The sequence below is a fragment of the Phocoena sinus genome, chromosome 3 (assembly GCF_008692025.1).
Source record: "Phocoena sinus isolate mPhoSin1 chromosome 3, mPhoSin1.pri, whole genome shotgun sequence".
Classification (NCBI taxonomy): Eukaryota; Metazoa; Chordata; class Mammalia; order Artiodactyla; family Phocoenidae; genus Phocoena; species Phocoena sinus.
In genome coordinates, this window is record NC_045765.1 from 54,580,943 (window position 1) to 54,603,531 (window position 22,589).

The window sequence follows — 22,589 nt, forward strand, 5'->3', positions numbered from 1 at the left end:
AACCATAAGTGCTAGAGAGGGTGTGGAGAAAAGGGAACCCTCTTGCACTGTTGGTGGAAATGTAAATTGATACAGCCACTATGGAGAACAGTATGGAGGTTCCCTAAAAAACTAAAAATAGAACTACCATAGGACCCAGCAATCCCACTATTGGGCATATACCCTAAGAAAACCATAATTCAAAAAGAGTCATGTACCACAATGTTCATTGCAGCACTATTTACAATAGTCAAGACATGGAAGCAACCTAAGTGTCCATTCACAGATGAATGGATAAAGAAGATGTGGCATATATATACAATGGAATATTACTCAGCCATAAAAAGAAATGAAATTGAGTTATTCGTAGTGAGGTGGAGGGACCTAGAGTCTGTCATACAGAGTGAAGTAAGTCAGAAAGAGAAAAAAAATACCATAGGCTAACACATATATATGGAATCTAAAAAAAAAAAAGTTGTGAAGAACCTAGGGGCAGGACAGGAATAAAGATGCAGATGTAGAGAATGGACTTGAGGACACGAGGAGGGGGAAGGGTAAGGTGGGACAAAGTGAGAAAGTGGCATCGACATATATGCACTACCAAATGTAAAACAGATAGCTAGTGGGAAGCAGCCGCACAGCACAGGGAGATCAGCTCGGTGCTTTGTGTCCACCTACAGGGTTGGGATAGGGAGGGTGGGAGGGAGATGCAAGAGGGAGGAGAAATGGGGATATATATATATGCATAGCTGATTCACTGTGTTATACAGCAGAAACTAACACACCGTTGTAAAGCAATTATACTCCAATAAACATGTTAAAAAAAAAACAACTACAGACCAATATCCCTGATGATTACAGATGCACAAATCCTCAATAAAGTACTAACAAATTGAATTCAACAGCACATTAAAAGGATCAAGTGGGGGAATTCCCTGGCCGTCCAGTGGTTAGGACCCTGTGGTTTCACTGCTGAGGGTGTGGGTTCAATCCCTGGTTAGGGAACTAAGTACAATCCCACAAGCCAAGAGGCATGACCAAAAAAAAAAAAAAAAAAGTCAAGTGGGATGTACCCCTGGGATGAAAAGATGGTTTGTCATATGCAAAGCAATAAATGTGATACTCCATATAAAATTAATGAAAGACAATGTGATCATCTCAATAGATGCAAAAAATTTCTGAAAAAATTCAATATATTGGGCTCCCCTGGTGGCGCAGTGGTTGAGAGTCCGCCTGACGATGCAGGGGACAACGGGTTAGTGCCCTGGTCCAGGTAGATCCCACATGCCGCGGAGCGGCTGGGCCCGTGAGCCATGGCAGCTGAGCCTGTGCGTCCGGAGCCTGTGCTCCGCAACGGGAGAGGCCACAGCAGTGAGAGGTGCGTACCGCAGAAAACAACAACAAAAAAACTAACATACAGACCAATGGAACAGAATTAAGAACCCAGAAGTATACCCACACTTACATGGTCAGCTAATTTTTGACAAGGAATGACGAATACTCAATGGGGAAAGGATAGTATCTTCAATAAATGGTGCTGGGAAAACTGGATATTCACATGCAAAAAAGTGAAATTAGACGCCTTTCTTACACTATTCATATATATTAACTCAAAGTAGACCAAGAGATTAAATGTAAGCAATGAAACCATTAAACTCTGAGAAAAAAACATAGGGTAAAAACTCCTTGACATAGATCTTGGCGATGATTTTTTGGATATCACACCAAAAGCACAAACAAGAGCAAAAATCAACAAGTGGGACTACATCAAACTAAAAAGCTTCTGCACAGCAAGAAAAACAATCAACAAAATGAAACAGCAGCCTACAGAATGGGAGAAAATATTTGGAAACCATACATCTGATAAGGAGTGAATATCCAAAATAGGTAAGTGGCTCATACAACTCATTTAAAAAAAAAAATTAAAAATGGGCAGATACCTTGAATAGACATTTTTCCACAGAAGATACACAAATGGCCAACATGTACATGAAAACATGCTTAATATCACTAATCATCAGGGAAATGCAAATTAAAGCCATAATGAGATATCACCTCATATCTGTTACAATAGCTATTATAAAAAAAAAAAACAGGAAACGAATACTGGTGAGGATATGGAGAAAAGGGAACTTTGGGGCACTACTGGTTGGAATGTAAACTGGTGCAGCCACTATGGAAAATAGTATGGAGGTTCCTCAAAAAATTAAAAACAGAACTACCATATGACCCAGCAATTCCATTCCTGGGTAGTTATCAAAAATAAAAAAACCCTACCAATTCAAAAAGATATATGCACCTCTATGTTCACTGCAGCATTATTTACAATAGCCAAGATATGGAAGCAACCTATGAGCCCACTGATAGATGGACAGAAAGATGTGGTTTTATATATATATATATATACACATATATATATGCAAAGGAATATTACTAAGCCATAAAAAGAATGGAATCTTGCCATTTGTGACAATATGGATGGATTTAGAGGGTACTAGGCTAAGTGAAACAAGTCAGACAGAGAAAGATAAATACCTATGATTTCATTTATAAGTGGAATCTAAAAAGCAAAACAAATGAACAAACACAGCAAAACAGAAACAGAGTCATAGATACAGAGAACAAACAGGTGGTTGCCAGAAGGGAGTGGGGCAGGGGCATGTGGGAAATAGGTTAGTGAGATTAAGAGGTACAAACTTCTAGTTACAAAATGAATGAGTCACGGGTATGAAATGTTTAGTGTGGGGAATATAGTCAATAATAATATAATATCTTTGTATAATGACAGATGGTAACTAGACTTATGGTGGTGGTGATCATTTTGTAATGTACAGAAATGTTGAATCACTATGTTGTGCGCCAGGAAATAAAACAGTGTTGTAGGTCAATTATACTTCAAAAGCAAACAAAACTCATAGAAAAAGAGGTCAGGTTTGTAGTTACCAGAGGCAGGGGGGGAGTGAGGGGAATTGGATGAAGGTAGTCAGTCAAAAGCACAAACTTCCAGTTATAAGACAAAAAAGTACTAGGGATGTAATGTACAACATGTTAAATATAATTAATACTGCTTTATGTTATACATAAAAGTTGCTAAGAGAGTAAATCCTAATACTTCTCATCACAAGGAAAAAAAATTTTCCGTTTTCTTTTATTTTTGTATACATATGAGATGTAGAAGTTCACTAAACTTATTGTGGTAATCATTTCATGATGTACATAGGTCAAATCATTATGCTGTACACCTTAACCTTATACAGTGCTCTATGTCCACTGTATCTCAATAAAACTGGAAGGAAAAAAATGTTTAAGGAAAAAATGACCTGGCTTCCAGGTTGCTGCAGAATGCCAGCGACCTAAATTTGAATCTCTCCACCCATCCTAAAAACAAACAAATGAACAAAAAGGAAAGCTAGGGAATTCCCTGGCGGTCCAGTGGTTAGAACTCGGTGCTTTCACTGCCAGGGGCCGGGTTCAATCCCTGGTTGGGGAACTAAGGTATCCGGTAAGCCATTTTGTTCAGCAAAAAAACCCCAAACAAACAATAAAACCACCTATGACTGCAGCATAATTTGGAGACAGAGAATATTATAAACTTCATTTTATATATAAACTGGTAACTATACAACCCAAATCAGCAGATCCAGTTACAAAGCCATGCTACTGAAGAGAGGCCAAGATGGTAAAGATTAGAGAGCGGCAGAATCCTACCAATGGTGGAAGACAGATAAAGTCACCACCAGAAAAAGAGTCCCAGCTTGAGTGGAGAAACGCTGACAATAGGTCTCAGACCTGGTGGATGAGAGGAATTGAGGACTCTAAAAGAAATTCTTGAAAATGAGACCGGAAACGGAAATCTTTGAAAGGCATCTTGTCCAGAGGAAAGAGATGATTTGAAGGGCAGGTATCCTTTGAAGGCTTGATGGTGAAGAGAAAGAAGGAAACAAGGAGTGAAAATGAAGACTACCAGGGAAATGAAAGAGAGTCACAAAATCAGAAGACACATCAACCTGGGCTCCACTCGCAAAAAAGTGCCTTCTATTTGGAAAAAATGCACTACATTCTACCAACAGAAGAGGGCACTCTCAAACTAAGAAATCTGATAAAACATCCAACTGCCTGCCTCATTTGCAATTGCTGAGACTGGATAGTAGACATTTCAAAATGAACAGAAAATAGTAGGTATAATATTATATAAAGACAACAAAAAAAGAGAATAATTTTTTTTCAAAACTAACCATGAGACAAGAAAACTCCAACCTGATTTAAATAACCTTAAACAGTCATTTGGTGATATGAAAAAATACTGTGAATCAGAAAAATAACTCAGAACAAAAATGGACAAAAACAAAAAGATATAAGACAAGGGTTAGTCAAAATCAAAAGAAACTGATCAAAAAGAAAAATCATCTCAGGAAAAAAAAAAGACTAAATTATAAGATGTCCAAGGGGAAGAGATTTTACTTAAAATATAATAACTGGTTTTGACAGAAGGAATTAAAACATCCAAGAAAATAAAAATAAAATTAAGAAATCAGTAAGAAGGATCAGAGAGAAAGTGCTAGATAGAGAGGCAATTAGAAGATCCAGTATATATTACAGTCCCTGTAGAAGAAAAACAAAATAATGAAACCGGTGTTAATATTCAAGAAAACTTCCTGGAAATAAAACTTCAATCTACACATCGAAGGGGTCTCCCAAGGACCAAAGAAAATTGATATGGAATGGTCAACTGTGAGGTATCTTAGAAAATCAATTAGATTTGAAAGAAAAAAATCTTCTGGGCCTCAGGCAAAACGACCAAATCATTTAGGAAGGAAAAGAAAAGAAGTGAGAACCAAGATTTTATATCCAGCCAATCTGTCCTTTAAGTACCAAGGCTATAAAAAATCAGTATTAAATATGCAAGAACTCAGAATACTGTACTCAGGAGCCTCGTTTGAGGAATCTACTATAGAATGGGTTTCACCCAACTAATACTCATCATGATGGTGAGTATTAAATATACTAATGAGTTGTAGATCTGCAAGTTAAAATAAAGGTGGTGACAAGGGTGGGAAAAGAGTATGCAAATTGTTTTCTAAAAACAATATGACTCAAACTGGAAGGGAGGAAAGGGAAAAATGGAATAAAATAATTGATCTTTATATAAGTAATAGGAGGCAGTCAAGATAGAGCTGACAAATGAAATAATACAGCCCACCTATGGAAAAGTTATTTGAGGACTTAGAAAAAATACAAGTATAACTGATAACTATTGGAACAAAAACGCAAACATTACTTAACATCAAAAGTAATTTTAAAAGTAAGTGGGTTTTTCTTTTTCTTTTTTTTTTTGGTGGGGGGGTAGGTTGTTTAGCACTTCCTTACTTCCTGGAACTACTAGGTGAATCCAAGATGCTCTAGGCTCATCTCTGTATTTCCTGCCCCAGTCCTAGCACCAGCCATTTCTCCAACGAACCCTGGTTCCTAGTCGAATGGGAGCTGAACACCTGCTGGAAACCTGGTCGCTTTGGTGCTCTCGTCAGAAGAGGAGTCTCAAAATGCTTCCTCGAAGCGGGATCACTGGGAAAATGAAGAAAGCTGGTATAGCAAAAGGGATTAATAGGAAAATGAAGAAGGCCGGGACAGCAAAAGGGATTAATGGGAAAATGAAGAGGCTGGGACGGGGGCAAAAGGGCTGGAGAGCGCCCGCGGGTCTCGAACCACTCTCGGAAGGGTGGTTGAATCACAATGCGGTCGAAGGAACCGCTGAGCTATAGCCAGCCCGACTTCGGGTTCTGGATTATATCCCCTTGGCTGTTGAGAAAGAGGTGCGTCACAACAAACCAACCAGAGCAGATACGATCCAGGCTGATTTAGCGTGCTCCCCCACCCCCAGTCCAGACACTCTGAGTGTGCCCATCTGCCGACACACAACAGTGAGAAGGACCCAGGTCTCCCCTACCTCTTAGTGAGCTCTTCCGCAGTTGCTTCCGGGCTTATTCCCTCCTACCACGCGGCAGTCACCAGGTCCACCAGTCTCTGGACTTCTGGTCCAGCCTCTACGCTCTCCCGACAACCACACAGGGCCGCTCACTCTGTGATCTAAACAACTTTCATAGTGCCTTGGGTCAGGAGAGTGGAATCTTTACAAGCTGCTAATTGTTACTTCAGGCCTTATCTTGGAACTTTGCAGCTAAACCCCACGGCTCCTCTCCCAGGTGTTATACAGTTCCCAGGTGTCATATAGTATCACTCCTTCTGTTACTATTTTTAAAAAATTCTAAACTGCACAAAATCACCCTATTCCTTTCATGTATACTGTAAACAGCCACAATCCCTACTTTTCTCCAGTTAACCATGACTATGATTTCAGTGTGTACTCCTCCAGTTTTTTCCCTCAATCTACGTATTTAACTGTACACACAACATAGTTTTGACGGGCAGGGGTGAAGGGTGGGCTTATTGGGGATTGGGTTGTTCGGTATTGTTCTGTTACACTTAACAGAATGTCTTGGAGATCTTGTCAGTACATACACTAGATCTAATTCATATATATTGTAATGGCTGCATTATACTCAAGTATAAATGTACCGGTTTTATTTTAAATGTTTCACTGTTATAAACATAGCTGCAGTAAACATCCTTGTATGCATATGTACACATAAGCAAGTCTGTTTTTAGGATACTTATATGAGTAGAATTGCTGAATTAAAGACTTCACATTTAAATTTTTGGAGGTTATGGGAGAGATGTGAGAGGCCCTGGGACGCCTGAAGTCACAAAATCTGAAGCCATACAGATCTTTTGTTCCCTAAATACTTTAACTGGCAATTCCACCAGAATGTAAATTCCATGACACTTGGGACCTTGTTGCCTTGTCCCAGAAGATACTACCAGGGCCTAGAACATGTTCAGCATCTCAGCACTCACCGAACGAACTCATGTAGGCCGGTCACAGGCATATGACTCAACCAGAATGCAAAATTTCCTTGGATTTTTAGAAAGACCGCAAACATCAATAAAGCTTCTCTTCCAGAGTTTGGAGTTCTCTAGGATTGCTCTGGGGTCCTAAATTTCCATCCCATCTCCTTCCTCCCCCCGCTTTTTTTAATTCACCAGCTTGAACCCCTCCAAATATCCATGACCTAGACAGACCCCTTGGAAACTCAAACCACTTGCCAGTCCCAAGAGAATTTAGAGAAAATGGACTTCAGAATTGCTTTTTAGTAGAGATGACCAGAAGTCAGATTCCACCGGCACCAAAGAGGGAAATCACTTGAAGCCAAGTTGAATTAACTACCTGAAGAATGAACACTGAACCACGGAAGGAACTCAGCTCATTGTTACATTCTCTAGCCTGCCTTGACAGGGGGAACAAAAGGACCCAGTTGACTAGGGTAGATTCTTACCCAAGGACCTGTAGAACACATAATCCTGCCAAGGAAAGCACCAACTAATATGTCCGCAACTGGCCAACGAATATTGTATGAGAAATTTTGAGCCAGTCCTTGAACCAGTAGATAAAGGCACATTCAGTGTTTCCATTGGCAAGATTCAGCATCAGAAATAAAATTAGGCAGGGAATTCCTGGTGGTCCAGTGGTTAGGACTCCGCTTTCACTGCTGAGGGCTCAGGTTTGATCCCTAGTCAGGGAACTAAGATCCCACAAGCCGCACAGCACGCTGCCCCTCAACCCCTCCCCCAGAAAAAGAAAAGTCAGCAAAAGAGATGCCTAACAGCAAGGGGATTTTGCACAGAAGTCCAAAGGAAAGAGTATGGTGCTTTGGGGGACCCACAAGTGGTTCAGATGCTACATAATGGTGTCCAAAGGGCTAGATAAGGCAGAAAATGTCAACAAGCCATATGGTAGCAGCCTTGTTAGCCCAAGCAGAGCCCACTTTTCAAGGAACAGAAGCAATTAATGTTGTTACACAATTCACCTGTTTGAAGCTTGTGTAACTACCATTTGTTTTTTTACTTTAAGGAACTGACTTCTTTTTTCCATCTGCATCCCTAGGGCCTGGCACAGTACCTGATGTAGGGAACATCAAAGTTGTTTTTGCTTTAGTTAGCCAGTCTGTACCATCTAATTCTCAAGTTAGACCCAACTTGAGGCAAGGCAGCTTCTCAATAGTTCTCAGTGGGGCTAGCGGGGGAGGAATTATGCCCCGCCCCCCTCCAGGGACACAGACATCTTTCATTGTCATAACTTGGGGAGAAGGTGCTATTGGCAACTAGTGAGTAGAGGCTAGAGATACTCTAGACACCCTACAATGCACAAGGGAGCCTCCACAACAAAGAATTACCCAGCCCAAAATGTCAACAGTGTGAACACCAAGTAACCCTGTGCCTAGCCTAACTGCAGAGAGTTAGGAAATCACTAAGTTTTCAACCCTGAGCTCTGCTGTTCCAGAAACAGAAGATCAAAGGAGGCTAAAATTACAGGAAAAGTTATATTCAAACTCCTCTAGACACAGATTACATCAGAGTAAAGTATAACTCGTGTTGAAGGCACCTAGAAAAAAAGTGACAGGGCTCAAATGAAGGGAGAAGAATAAGTATGGGGAAGAAAAAACAATACACAGGGAAGAATATGGGATGTTCCCACCAAATGTGAAATAGGCCCAGTCAATGCTATTTATTATACATGTTGAATAGCCTCTGAGACCCAAGGGCTCCCATATGAGGTTTTTCTCCTTTTTCTTTTTTGCATCAAACAGGTTCTTCCAAGAGCCTGCTTACAAGGAAGACAAAAACAGAGTAATCCTCAATAAAATGAAACAAATAGGAAAAGCTGAACAGTTTACATATGAAGAACAAAGGTTAAAAAACTCACCAGACAAAAACCACACCAAACACTCATCCCATTTAATTTCCTGTTACATGCTCTGAGGAAGCTGAGAACACCAGGCCCCAAGGCAGCAATGCTCCTGAGGCTCTAGCTTAGGCTCCCTCTATGTGACAGTTTCATGCACACGCACCCGCACATACCAATGACCCAGGCAGAAGTACACATGCATGCACAGGTGGCCGGAGAACCACGGGGCGGGACTGGGGGAGAATGGCAAAAGGAGGGGCCAGTCAAGGATATGCTATCAACTGGAAACTGGGGACCCAGAGAACCCTTCTGCTGTAGGCTAAGCAAGAGTAAAAATTAAAACAAAGGCAGAACACAGGGTAAATGTAGGATGCTCAGATGAGATGGACAGATGAAGAGGGAAAGATGCAAGGGGAGTTTCGGGAAAGCAGCCTCAGAAGAGGTGGTTTTTCTTTATTGGGAACTCAGATGATCAGACGTCCTCTGTCTCCAGTGAAATACTGAGGCTGAAGGAACATGCCACAGCACATTCCTTTGCATCCTGTGCTCTCTCCCAAGGTAGAGGGAAACCACAAACACCCACCCTCTAGCCCTCCCCACTGCCACTCTTAAGGACTTTCCCCAGTACCTCCCAAAAGATGACGCCCACACACACAAAGTTAGGCCTGGCAAAAAGCCAAGCATAGAAAGCCTCAGTAACTCTTCTTGGTGGAACCAAAGCCAGAGAAGCCCATCACAGCTGCCATCTCATCATCCTCCTCAAATGTCAAGTCCTCCTCAGCCCTCCTTTTCTTCTCCTTCTGTTTCTCTTTCTTGTAGGCTTTGGCCTTTTCCTCCTAGAAGGGAAATCACTCAGAATCAGTTCAGACTCGTGAGCCAATTCTATCTTTAGAATAAAATAATTAAAGACAAGTAAAATTTCAAGAGCAGAGGAAAAGCCACAGTAAAGATCATAAGGGACAAGAAAGAGAAGTTTTAGCCTGTGGAAAGCATTTCTCAATCCTACATCCCAGTTCATCTCTAGTTCTTAACAAGGTGATGGGAGTAAAGCCACATAATAGGAACTAACATTCTGGGGCATAGAGTACAAGCCAGGAACTGGTCTAAGTGCTTTAGGTATATTATATACTAAGATCTTGAATATGGGGAAACAGAGGCACAAAGAGGTTATATAGCTTATCCAAGATTCACAGCCAGTATGTGAAGGAAACAGAATTCTGACCCAGTCAGCCTGGTTCCACGGGCCTGCTGGGGACTAGGTGCATTTAATTAATCACTCCTGTAGTTAAAAAAAAAAAAAAAAGTATGGCCCAGAGAGTCCAGAAAAAAAGGATAGGTTTAGAGCCATTTCCTTCAGATTATGAGAGTCCCAAACAAGGGCAATAAATGTTCCCCTTAATGTACAGAAATTCAGGAGATATAACTCTCCTCTGGGGATGGGAGTGGAATGAGGAAGAGAGCCTACCTCTTCTCTGAGTTCCTTCATCCTTTCCTCAAAATCATAATCCTTCTGCTTCTCTTCCATCTTCTTCTTGTTGACTTCAAAACGTTTCTTCACCTGATCCAAAGTGGAACGTTCTACACGCATAGACATGCCCAGGTTTCGCTGATCTGGGTAGGGTCAACAGTGAAGAAGGTAAGGTTGTTAAGACATCCTAAGTCCCTCAAAAGGTCTTTTCCTGACATTAAAAAAAAAAAAAAAAACAGACTCATAAAACACACAGTAAAAATAATTAGGGCTAAAAAAAACTTCCCTGGCAGCAGCCCCAGATAACAAGATATAAGCAGCTTTCAATTACCCTTACTGAGCAGATGCACACCAGTGGGGACAGCTGGGCCCTGGAGAAGACCATGGTCTGGGCTTGTTGACAGCTTAGAACAGATACTCACCTCATGGACTCCAGAAACATTAAATAATGAAGTAAAGAATGACTTAAGCTGAAGCAACTAGAGAATTCCCCAGACACTGAAAAAGAGGCCCAATAGTAACTACCCTTTCCCACACCCCACCTCCAAAACTCAAATCCAGCCCCAATCACAAACTACCTCCAAGTCTTACGTTTCTTTCCATTAATGTGATCCAGGAAGTTGATAGAGTCTTTCACCACACAGTCACAGACATTGCAATAGTATCTAGAAAACAGAAAGAAATAGCACTATGGACACATCTGGTTGTAAGGATTTTATCGTTTTCAACCAAAAAACTCATTATTTTTAGGTAAAATTTGTTTTTAGAAGAAGCATCCTCATTTCCACAAAGCCTTGGCTCTTGGAAGAGTGTGGCTGCCAACTTCCAAGATGGCCCCAACAATGATCCCACACTCCTGGTATTCCTACCCTATATAGGCCCTTCCCAATTTGCACAAGCGTTAGTCTGTGTGATCAATAGAATGTATCAAAGGTGATGCTATGTCACTTCCAAGATTAGGTTATGAAAAAACATGGATTCTGTCTTAGTCTGTTCACGAGGATCACGTGCCCTAGGGAAGTCACTTGCTTTGTTGTGAGCGGCACTATGGAGCGGCCCATGGAGCATAGAACTGAGGCCTCCAAACCACAGCCACGTGACAGAGCTTGGAAGCAGATCCTCCAGCCCCACTTATACCTCAGATGAATGCAGACGCAGCAGACACCTTGATGACAGCTTTGTGAGAGACACTGAGCCAGAACCACCTAGGTAAACCTTTCCCGGGTTACTTCCCCACAGATTCTGTGAGCTATCCATTGTTTTATGCTGCTAAATACTGGGTTAATGTATTAATTTAAATAGCAATAGATAACTAACACAAAGAGGAAGGACAACAGTGGACAACAGTGGATTTACTCAGAGAAGCAGCTCAAAAAAGTGTCACTCGTTGTTATCTGTGTTATGCTCCTGCTGGAAAACCTAACTGGACAGAGAGGTAGTGGTGAGCAAAAAGATGAAGAGTTCTTGTGGGACCCTTCTTCCTAAAGGTTATAGTCTTGGTCTAGGAGGAAGGTGCACAACCAGGAAATCCAAAACAGCTACAACCTTTGCAGCCAGTCTGGAACCTCAACCCCCTTTATTCACCATCAACAGCTCCCGGGCTCCATTCTAGCTTCACCTAATTTCTCCCCTAGACATCTCCTCAGTAGTCCTTTTCTTCATTTCTTCCTCTGGCAGGAGAACAAATAATCTCTTTTAAGATATTAAGAAGTAGTTACAGTGCTAATATGAAGACGCCTACAGAGTGACCCCTCTTAGAGACACTATTATGTTAACTTGAGACCTTGGAGGACAATGGATGGAATTACAGGAAACAAGGTTGTTATTCTAAGGCCAGGTACCCTGCTCAACACTTCCTAAAACCAACGCAGTTTATTAGACTTACTCCTGGCTGCAGAGAAAGATGAAAAGTCACTCACCCTCCCATCTCAGACTGTGGGGTGGTCTTGGTAATGACGATTGTCTTCCCAAGTTTGGATTCCAGGTCCACCTTGTAGTCCCTATGCCGGAGAAGCTCTCGCTTGACTGGCTGCACTGGTTTTCCTGAAATATAATGGGGAAGGAAGTCCCTTCATTATTAGAGTTCCTTAACCAGAAAGGAAAAGAAACACAAGAAATCCAAAATCCTGAGGCTTACTTTCATGTCTTTTTGAAACCTGAAGCAAGGGACACAACAGTCACTTCTAGCAGCAGCTAAGGAGAAGCTCAACAGAAAAAATGACAAGCAATCCTTAACTCTCTACATCTTTCCTCCACTTCAAATCCAACAAGTCTAAAAGCAATGTGTTTTTTTTTTGTTGTTGTTGTTGTTGTTGTTTTTGCGGTACGCGGGTCTCTCACTGTTGTGGCCTCTCCCGTTGCGGAGCACAAGCTCTGGACGCGCAGGCTCAGCGGCCATGGCTCACGGGCCCAGCCGCTCCGCGGCATGTGGGATCCTCCCAGACCGCGGCACGAACCCATATCCCCTGCATCGGCAGGCGGACTCTCAACCACTGCGCCACCAGGGAAGCCCCTAAAAGCAATGTTTTTTATTCATTAACTAACTGAATTGAAGGGAGGAGCTCTGAATTTTCACAAAAAGCAACCTTTTAAAAGAAGAGTAAGACCACTCAATAGTGCTTTCAAACAGATATCCCAAGCATAAAACAGAAAGGAATCTTCTGAAAGTTGGGAAAACTTTTAAAGGGGGACCAACATTTAGGAAATATCTGTTATATGTCAAGTACTATTGTACAAGTTACATAAAAACCAAAAGTTAGATTATGCAACGTGGTGTAGAAGTAAAGCAAAAGAAAAATGTACAGTTTGAAAACAGATGAGAAAATAAGACGTTTCTTTTTATACAGTGGACTCTCTAGGAGAGAAGCACCAACTCCCTAACATAGTATAACGCACAGAGAACAGCACTAAGCGCTAGGTTAAACAATACCATGTTCCCTGCTGCTCTTCAAAAGCAATAATACAAAGCAGCAAAATACTCCTTCTTCTGTCACTAGTAAGGATCCCACTCTCTTCTCTGTACTTGAGGAAAGTACGAAATGAACCAAACAAAGGTAAGGCAAGGAAGCAGAATCACAGAGCTGGAAAGCACCTCAAAAGCACTTCAGTCCATCTCCTCGCTCTCATACCTGAAGAAACTGAGGACCAGGGAGGCAATGCTCTGCCAAAGGTTACACAAGAAATGAGGACAGCGCATTTCAACTCCCCACCCACTCTCCAACCATTGCATCGCCTCTATAATACACTTAGCACTTGATGGAGAAGGCACCCACCATCCTTCTTTTCTCTCTCTTCCGTGAGCCTCTTCTCGGCGAGCTTCTCATATTCATCTTTGTCCCACTTTCGGCGAAAGTCCAAGTTTTTTGTCTGGGGAGAGGAAAAAGCGCTTGAGATTCGTCGCTAATCGTGTCCGACTCCTGGAAAAACGGAAGCGCGTCCTCGCTGCCAAGGGCCCCGGGACCTGGGGAAAGCGAAGCCTCTCCGGACAGCACCAGGAGGCTGAGGTTGCCTCAGGACCCCAACCAGAGCCCTCCCCGATTCCACTGACCCTGTACCAGGGCCTTACGAAGAAGCTCTTGAAATGGGGCCATTAGATTGCGAGGAGGTGTCGGGAAGTCAATCGGGTGCAGAATACTCGGCGCCGAGAAGCCACCCCCGACCCCCCACCGCAAGCCTCCTCACACACAACACCTACCCCACTGCCCGACGCCATCTTCACTTCGAAGTGAATGGGAAGCCGGAAAATGCCGTAAAAAGCGGCCTTGAGCCGTAAAGCAAGCTTGCCTCCAATAAGCTTAGACTCTCGTGTTCTGAACGAGCTAAGCACTGGAGGGCATCTAAAACAGGATTTCGGCCCCGCCCCCGCTCCAAAGAAATAGCGCATGCGCAAAGAAAGTTTGAAGCAACACGGAAGTAAGGGCGCCTGGAAACGTTTTTGCCGTGGCTTTCAAAACAAGCGTAGATTCAACTTGTCTTTTTAACCAAAGAGGAAAATGAGATTCGGATCAGTGCTCTCTGATCTAATCTAATCAACCTGCGTGCACTGCCAAGAATTTCCAAACCTTCTTTAAGGCTGAAGCGCCGTTATAGGGGCTCTAGATGCACTAAAAATAGGGCCCCAAGAGCGCTGAACTGTTTGTAAAGGCTGCAGCCTTTCCAACGCACATATGCAAAGCGCTTTTTGCGGCTTGCCTCTTTATCTTGAAGCAATGCTATCAAACTTTGGTTAACTCATTTTTCCTTCAGCTGAGAAACAGTCATTCAATCTATAGTGCACAGTTTAATCAACATGATGGGACTTGGGAAGGTCGGTCATCAACAACACTCTAGGGTGAAGAACTCTAGCAGATATCTCACTATACATTGATTTAGTGACGTGACTGTATCTCCAAGTTGGGGGGGAAGGGGAACTGTGGCTGCTCCCCTCACTGAATACAGAAACATCACCCCAGGGAAGTTACTCCTAGCTCACAGAATCCTCCAGTGTACACTCAAGCGTTTTCCATGGCCTATGCAAACCAATCCCTTGGTAACAAATTACCCAAACTATTATATTTAATATTTTATTTAATATATTATACAACCACTTCTAGAACAGGCACCTCCATGGCAGGACATGGAAGTCAGAGCAGTGATTCTGGCACAGGTAATGGTCTCCAAAATCTCAAAAGATCAGATCTCAATCTTGTCAGGTCACTTATTAAGTTCAACATTCAAGATTATTAAACAGACAGCCTCACCCTGCTATTATTAACAATGGATGGGCTAGAGAGATGCCACATCAATATGGGCACTGCTATGCCCTTGGGATAGCACCTCTGTCCTCAAACAAAACAGAAGACAGTCATTGCCCAACTCTTTGCTGTCTCCCAAAAACTCCCTGGACAGGCCAAGGGCAGGTTATGGACAAACTTCCCAGAAACTGGCTCAGAAGCCAGAGCAGAAGGCTAAGTATTTGACTTTTGATCTCAATGGTCAGAATCCTCTCAACCTGAGGTGACTTTCCCAGAGACTTGCTCATAGCAACCATCTCAGCACCTGTTGGCAGCACTCAGTGGCATTTCAAACCTGCCATCTGCCTCGGATGTTAGAGCATGTCTCTGTCACGTACCAGCCATCTGCGCCCATGCAGAATAGCTGCTCACACTAGCCCAGGAGTCCTCAGGGCCTTCTACAGTTCTGTACCCAGGAAGGATGAAGGATGCAGAGGCACTTGTCACCCATCCTGGCCAGCAGTTATGAAGTCCCTCAGGAAGTCAGTCCTAGATGAAACCTTTTCTACAAAGAGCAGCAGATGGCATTCAGGCAAGGATCAAGACTCAGACAGTCGCTTCTGAATTTCAGCCACAAGATTTTCCCGTGTAATGGCCACCTGAAACATAACAGAACTCTCATGTGACAAACTAGAGAGTGATACTAGTTCCTTAGCCACTACTTTTCTGGATTCATTTAACTGTGCAACTGCTCCCACTACTTATGCAACCAGTAGGGAGGAGTATGTGCTTCAACCTGACCTGGAGAATGTATGCCCTCAAGACTAAAGGGATTCAAACACCTGATCTATGTCTATTTTGTTGATGAGTCTTGAAATACCCATAGAGATTTCGTTTGTCCTTTTGCCCACCCAACCAATCATCGGCTATAATGGTTGCCTAGGGTGGGTGCTCATTCATCTCTATCACGATTAACCCTGGAGATATTTTCTCAGCCAAAAGATATATATTTCTTAAAGAATCTAAGAAAAGTAGAAACACTTGGTCCCTCCTATTTCTGCCTGCCCCCACTCACCTCCTCCCTGCTGGCCACGGAACGGAGCTTGATGACCCCTTCCTTCAGTTCTTGCTCACCAATAATGACCACCAGTGGGATGCCCATGTTCTCACAGTAGTGCAGTTGAGTTAGTAGTTTAGGGTTGTTCTTATACATCAGCTCTGCCTGAAAAGGGTGAAGAAAGAATAGGGGACTTAGGGACTTCCCTGGTGGCACAGTGGTTAAGAATCCGCCTGCCAATGCAGGGGACATGGGTTCGAGCCCTGGTCCGGAAAGATCCCACATGCCGCAGATCAACTAAGCCCATGCGCCACAACTACTGATTCTGCACTCTAGAGCCCGTGAGCCACAACTACTGAGCCCACGTACCACAACTACTTACTGAAGCCCGCAAGCCTAGAGCCTGTGCTCTGCAACAAGAGAAGCCACCACAATGAGAAGCCCACGCACCGCAAAGTAGCCCCCACTCGCCGTAACTAGAGAAAGCCTGCGCGCAGCAACGAAGACCCAATGCAGCCAAAAAATAATTAATTAATTTTAAAAAAAATAGGGGACTTAGAAGTGACCATACCGAAGCAACCTAAGTGTCCATCAACGGATGAATGGATAAAGAAGATGTGGCACATATATACAATGGAATATTAGCCATAAAAAGAAAGAAATTGAGTTATTTGTGGTGAGGTGGATGGACCTAGAGATTGTCATACAGAGTGAAGTAAGTCAGAAAGAGAAAAATAAATACCGTATGCTAACACATATATATGGAATCTAAAAAAGAAAAAAAAATGGTTTTGAAGAACCTAGGGGCAGGACAGGAATAAAGATGCAGACATAGAGAATGGACTTGAGGACACGGGTAGGGGGAAGGGTAAGCTGGGACAAAGTGAGAGAGTGGCATGGACTTATATATACTACCAAAAGTAAAATAGATAGCTAGTGGAAAGCAGCCACATAGCACAGGGAGATCAGCTCAGTGCTTTGCGTCCACCTAGAGGGGTGGGATAGGGAGGGTGGGAAGGAGATGCAAGAGGGAGGAGATATGGGGATATATCTATATGTATAGCTGGTTCATTTTGTTATAAAGCAGAAACTAACACAACATTGTAAAGCAATTATACTCCAATAAAGATGTTAAAAAAAAAAAAAGAAAAGAAGTGACCATACCACTCAAACCCCAGGAGCAGGCATATCCAAATAAGTAAGTAGCTCACCCTCATACCCTAAGAAGACACACTAGTGAAGACTAGAAAGATCTTGAGTTCCACCTTAGGCATAAGGTAGAAGTGGGCCTGGTGCATGAATTCCACATATACCTAGATGTTTTGGATATTAGCTCCATTATACCTTGATCCCAGCATCCCAAAGCTCTGCAATTAGCTTCAGCCGTTCTTGGAGAAAGTTCTTCTGTGGTGTGGCCACAAACACTTGGGTCTCTGTGGTCCGTATCTTCTCACCAAAAGTCTAGTAAAAGAGAGAGAGAAGGTAAAACTAATAAAAACTTCCTTTGCACCAATAATTCAAAAAAAAACAAAAACAATCATCAGAAAAACAGTCCAACTGCACTTCCAGAAACATGAGAGTTTTTAAGGTCTGCAGCCCCACTCTAACCCTACCGGGGACCTACCTTCATCCTCTGCTCCACAATGGAGAAGATCCGCTCCACCCCAATGCTGAGCCCCACACATGGCACGTTGTGGCCTTTGGGGTCAAACATGCCCACCAGCCCATCATAGCGCCCACCAGCAGCCACACTGCCCACATTCAGTAGCTCCTCCTCAGCATGAGCTGGGGTCTGTAGCAGCACCGCTTCATAGATCACTCCTGTATAGTAGTCCAGGCCCCGAGCCAGGCTCAGGTCAAAGGAGATCTGTGGGGACAAGGTTATAGTCAGTCTTAGACAAGACTCAGGACCCTGAGAGCCCTAGACACAGCAGGAGGTGCACTCCCTACCCAGCTTACCTTCTCAGCAATTCCAAATAAAGTCAGGTATTCAAATAGCAGCTTCAGGTCTCCCAAGCCCTCTAGGGCCTGCTTGTTCTGGGATAGTCTGGGATCCTGGAACATTTGTTTCACCAAGGACACCCCTCCTGGGGAGACATGTGGGGAGAAATAATGTCTGTGTTATACACCCAGATGTGTTTCATCCAAATTTATCCCTAATATGCTCCAGCTAGTCCTCCTCATTTTCTTAAAAAAAAAGATCCTGATCACATATGACCAGATGCTCCTCTTCTGCCTCCATCTTTGACACCTAAAGACATAACTGGTTACAGTAAGTAAAAAGGTTATTAAATTAAAACCAGGCTCTGGAACTTAGCACATTTATGAAAAGGAGCTGTTTCAGACGTAGAAGTTATACACTTATCACCCTCACTCTGGTTCTATCATGTACCTCTGAAAACACTGATTCTTACCATGACATTGGACGTAATCCCCAATTCGATCAGCTACTTCAGCAGCCAGGCCTTTCTTTGCCACCATCTCATGTCTCACATCTTTCCAAGACATCTGCACAAACACCCAAACATTAGCCTAGCCCCAAGATCCTTCTTTCTCTTAATGGAAAAGGACATCTCATTTCATTCATTATGTATGTCACAAGTAGCTAACACTCTACTCAGCAAAGTCAGAGGCAGCTTAGGAAATCCAGCCATAATCTCCACTGCACAGCAAAACTCAGGTCTCGTTTCAGAATGTCTCCCTACCTTCCTCCCAGAAATAGTTCACTTCCAGCCACCATCTCCTTATTTTCCTCTAAAGGTATATATAGATTTGAAGGCAGGGCAGAAACTCTGATAGGATCTACTGAAGCATGTCTTCTTTGTTACCTTGTCTAGTTTGTCTACTGAGGAGCAGATGGCATGGAACTTGCTTTCAGGAACACCACAGACAGCAAATATCCCATCCAAAATCCGCCGGTCATTGACCTGTGAACTCAATGGAAGTGACCCAAGTGGGTTATGAATGACCTTCTCCCTCAAAACAATGGCAGTCCCTACTTGCCTGACTCATAAAAGGGATAGAAAGGAAATTCCACAGGGTGACTATATAGATATAGATATAAAATGCAACACCTGTACTAAGAAAGTCCTAGAGCTACAGGCTTAATGGCTGGGGTCACCTATGTTTTCAAACAGCATTAGGCCAAATCCAGACTTCTCCCCTCAGTCCTCGGCTCTGGCCACACCTTAATGAGAAAATCCCCCAGCTGCAAGCCACTAAGGATTTCACACACGATCTTCAAACACTCTGCATCAGGGATCATAGGGTCAAACTGACCAGCAATGTCAAAGTCCTACAGCAAAGAAAAAGACGGGCGAAAAAAAATTAGTGAGCAGCCAGTTCCTAGGTTGTGGTCCCCAGAACTATCAAACCACGCTGCCTCCATCAGGTCACTTACACACTGGCAGAACTCCCTGTAGCGGCCTTGGGCTATGGTTGGGCTCTCCCGACGCCACACCTTTCCAACATGATAGCGTTTCATCTTCTTCACTTTATTCATGGCCAGATAACGAGCAAAAGGGACCTCACATAAATAGGTTAAGGAGGAAGAATACTACATCCAGAGCTTAGCCCCAGTGGAAAGACATTAGGGAGGACTGGGCCTCTATCAACTGGATCTCATCCACTAGGATTAGAACAAGGACTTTCTCTGTCTCCTTTCCCACTATCACCAAGGCATAGCAATCAATAAACACTGAATAGTGTCAAATGAAGGAATCCCCCTGCAAGTTTGGTAGAAAGCAGGGGAAGCAGAGATAGAAATGATCCAAGAACTTCAAGTCTGGGCCATTCCCTCCCATTCAGATCAAGTCTCAACTGTCTCAGAAGAGTCAAGCTTCAGAACCTGGATTTGCCTACAACTTCTATATCAATGTTTCTTCAAGTGTTCAAGGACCACCTGCATCTTTATTATCCAGGTACCTATTTAAAATGCAGATTTCTGAACACCACTCCAGCTACAGAATTAAGAAAATCTGGGGCTAGAGGTCAAGAATCTGTATTTTTGCAAGATTCCTCAAGGGATTCTGACACACTATAAACTTAAATGACAGAGCTCCAGGCCAGGCTCTGCTGGCAGAATTGCCTTCTGGAAGAAACTTGAAGTAAAGGCTGCTGCCAATGAACCTATAGGGTCCCAGAGTCACTCCTGTCCCGTTATCAGAGAATGACCTCTGGGTTTGGAAAGAGGTAAGTCAGGCTGCCGTACTCAGAAGGATACAGTAAGGTCATAGCGCAAGGACAATAGCTCTCCACCCTGATCCTTCAGATCATAGATGAGCCCAGAGTCCTCTCCATACTTCTCAGTAAGCATTTCCTACAGCGGTCAAACAGAAAGTGCCACGGTTAAAAGGAGGACTCCAGAACATAGGCTAGAAGCCCTTTGGGAAAGAAATGGGGTTCCTGCATTTTTTTTCTCCTCTTACCTTTAGCTCAAATGCTGGGGTATCCAACCCCTTTGCTCCATGACGTTTAAAGCAGCTAACAACCATATCAAGAATTTTCTCCCTCACGACCATCTGCTGGGGACTAAGATCTCTGGTGCCCTAGAAACCAAAAGGAGCCAGAGTGAAAACAAAGACAAAGACAAGTCCATTTAAGACAAAGAGTTAAACTATATCTATAATCTAAGGTCTGGAGTTGAAATCTCTTTGAGTTCAGACGACTATGAGCTCCACCCAGTATCTCAAGAATAGGGAAGAATTAGTGAAATAGTGAAAAATTAAAAATAGGGAATACCCTGGGGGTCCTGTGGTTAGGACTCTGCGCTTTCACTGCCAAGGGCCTGGGTTCAACCCCTGGTTGGGGAACTAAGATCCCGCAAGCCATGCAGCACAGCCAAAACAAACAAACAAACAAAAACAAAAACATTAAAAGTGGTCAGGAAGAGAAGCACAGGGCAGAATTCCAAGGCACTCTAACAGACAGGGCGGGGCAAAGGGCATTACCTTTGGGGTCTTGATAATAAAATTTGATTTCTCTTGATGTGGTTTCAGTTGGGTTGCTAACGCTGCCTCCGCAACCTGGTAGAAGAAATGTGAGATATGGCTCCTCTCAATACTGGCCAAACCTGGGGTATCTCTGGCCCTGTGTACCACCAACCTGAAAATATTTTTGGCCCTGAGCAACAGGAAGTCTGAACACTATCTTATCTATCCCAATCTCAGCCTACTTCCAAAAACCCAGTTGTATCTGCAACATATATGTAACACATATGGGATCAGATGTTTACCATACAAGCTTCCTCACTATAATTGGAGTTTTTAAAAGTATGAAAAACTTTAACCAGCAAAAAACAAGGAAGGCACAAAGCAACCCAAGACTACCACCACTAACCATATAGGAGTAGGGATTAGTACAATCTCCAGTTCTCAGTTCCTACTCAAAGAGCAAAAACTAAGAATTGTTAATAAGGTAGTAATGGTCATTAGGTTTGGAGATAGGGAAAAAGTAACTGGAAGACAGAAGAGAAACAGCCCAAGAACACAGAACATGCCTGTGGAATGAAAAGGAATGGATTTCCTGATTGGAAAAAAAAAAAAAAAGTCGACTGGTAGGATGCTGTGACTGCAAATAACAAAAGATCTGAGCTCTGTTGTTCATGATAGCACAAAGCATCTACTAGGAACACAAAAGTGTCATTCCCAAGGTAAAACAGAATCTGTGATTTTGATTATCCCCAGCAGGTTGTATGCCCTTCCAGAAGTATAGAGCGTGTAGTAGTTCATACTTTGGCAGATTCTGTGCTCCAAAGGACAGCAGTTGAAGCCCACAACCCCTCCTAAGAATCCATAATCTCTGAAAACTAAAAATTTTGAGGTAAATTCTAATGTGAACTCACTCTACTTATGGCCGTTAGTCATCTCACTTAGTGGGAATATTCATATATTTTGCTTAAAAAAATTTAAATGTGTTTGATCCCAAAAGGTTCAGATAAGGGACTGTGGACCTATATTAAAATGCTCCCTTACTATGTAGCCATAGATAAGTCATTTAACCTTGGAGCCTCCGTTTCTTCAACTGTAAAACGGAAATAATAACCCCAACATCTCAAGATTGCTATGATGATTAAATGACAAAGCATCCTAAAAGGCCTTAGCTCTGTGTCGGTACATAGTGGGCACTCAATAAAAAACCGACTGTTAACACTGCGGGAGTAAAGGCCGCGAGTCTATGCTTTCAGACCTGGAGATCCTGCCCCGACAGACCAGAGCTATCTCAGTCTGGCTCACCTGGCTATGAGAATGGACTGCCCTGATGCATACAGCACCGGGCGGTCGCCGGAGCTGGCCAAACAGCACAGCCCAGGCCCTCCCATGTAGGAGTCCGAGCTGGGGCATCGTGCAGCAGGAGGCAGGATTTCCGGAACACGAGGCAAAGGACCTAGGAAAGAGGCAGACAGGACCCCAGGAAGGGTACAGGGCGCTGTAGAGGCGAAGCCCGAGCACCATAGAAGAGGTGAGCGTTTCTACCACTCCCGAATTCCGGCAGGTTGCTCCAGCCCTCTCAGGCTCACGCCCAGTTCCCGCACTTCCGGTAGGAGCCGGAAGTGATTGTTGTACTGAGTGGTGG

At 43.2% G+C, this 22,589-nt stretch overlaps 2 protein-coding genes across 5 annotated transcripts; both read right to left on the reverse strand.

Annotated features, from left to right (window-relative positions):
- Positions 1–8,553: 8,553 nt before the first annotated feature.
- Positions 8,554–14,046, reverse strand: ZMAT2 (zinc finger matrin-type 2). The gene is made up of 6 exons (XM_032625352.1): positions 13,942–14,046; positions 13,520–13,613; positions 12,167–12,290; positions 10,839–10,912; positions 10,245–10,390; positions 8,554–9,615 (listed from the first exon to the last, which is right to left on the reverse strand). Exons 1-6 carry the CDS (start codon positions 13,957–13,959, stop codon positions 9,472–9,474), a joined length of 600 nt encoding a protein of 199 aa, XP_032481243.1. The 5' UTR covers positions 13,960–14,046; the 3' UTR covers positions 8,554–9,471.
- Positions 8,574–22,545, reverse strand: HARS2 (histidyl-tRNA synthetase 2, mitochondrial). Of its 4 annotated transcripts, none has more exons than XM_032625348.1 (18): positions 22,250–22,545; positions 20,966–21,040; positions 20,444–20,563; positions 20,239–20,334; positions 19,417–19,542; positions 19,204–19,311; positions 18,845–18,943; positions 18,431–18,524; positions 17,976–18,103; positions 17,641–17,883; positions 17,361–17,477; positions 16,035–16,181; positions 13,942–15,618; positions 13,520–13,613; positions 12,167–12,290; positions 10,839–10,912; positions 10,245–10,390; positions 8,574–9,615 (listed from the first exon to the last, which is right to left on the reverse strand). In XM_032625348.1, exons 1-13 carry the CDS (start codon positions 22,466–22,468, stop codon positions 15,559–15,561), a joined length of 1,632 nt encoding a protein of 543 aa, XP_032481239.1. In that variant the 5' UTR covers positions 22,469–22,545; the 3' UTR covers positions 8,574–9,615; positions 10,245–10,390; positions 10,839–10,912; positions 12,167–12,290; positions 13,520–13,613; positions 13,942–15,558. The 4 variants fall into 4 exon arrangements, with proteins under 4 accessions (XP_032481239.1, XP_032481242.1, XP_032481240.1 ...); XM_032625349.1 differs by having other exon boundaries at positions 8,576–9,615; positions 15,358–15,618; XM_032625351.1 differs by lacking the exons at positions 20,966–21,040; positions 22,250–22,545 and having other exon boundaries at positions 19,417–19,546; positions 20,444–20,485.
- Between the last annotated feature and the right edge of the window lie 44 nt (positions 22,546–22,589).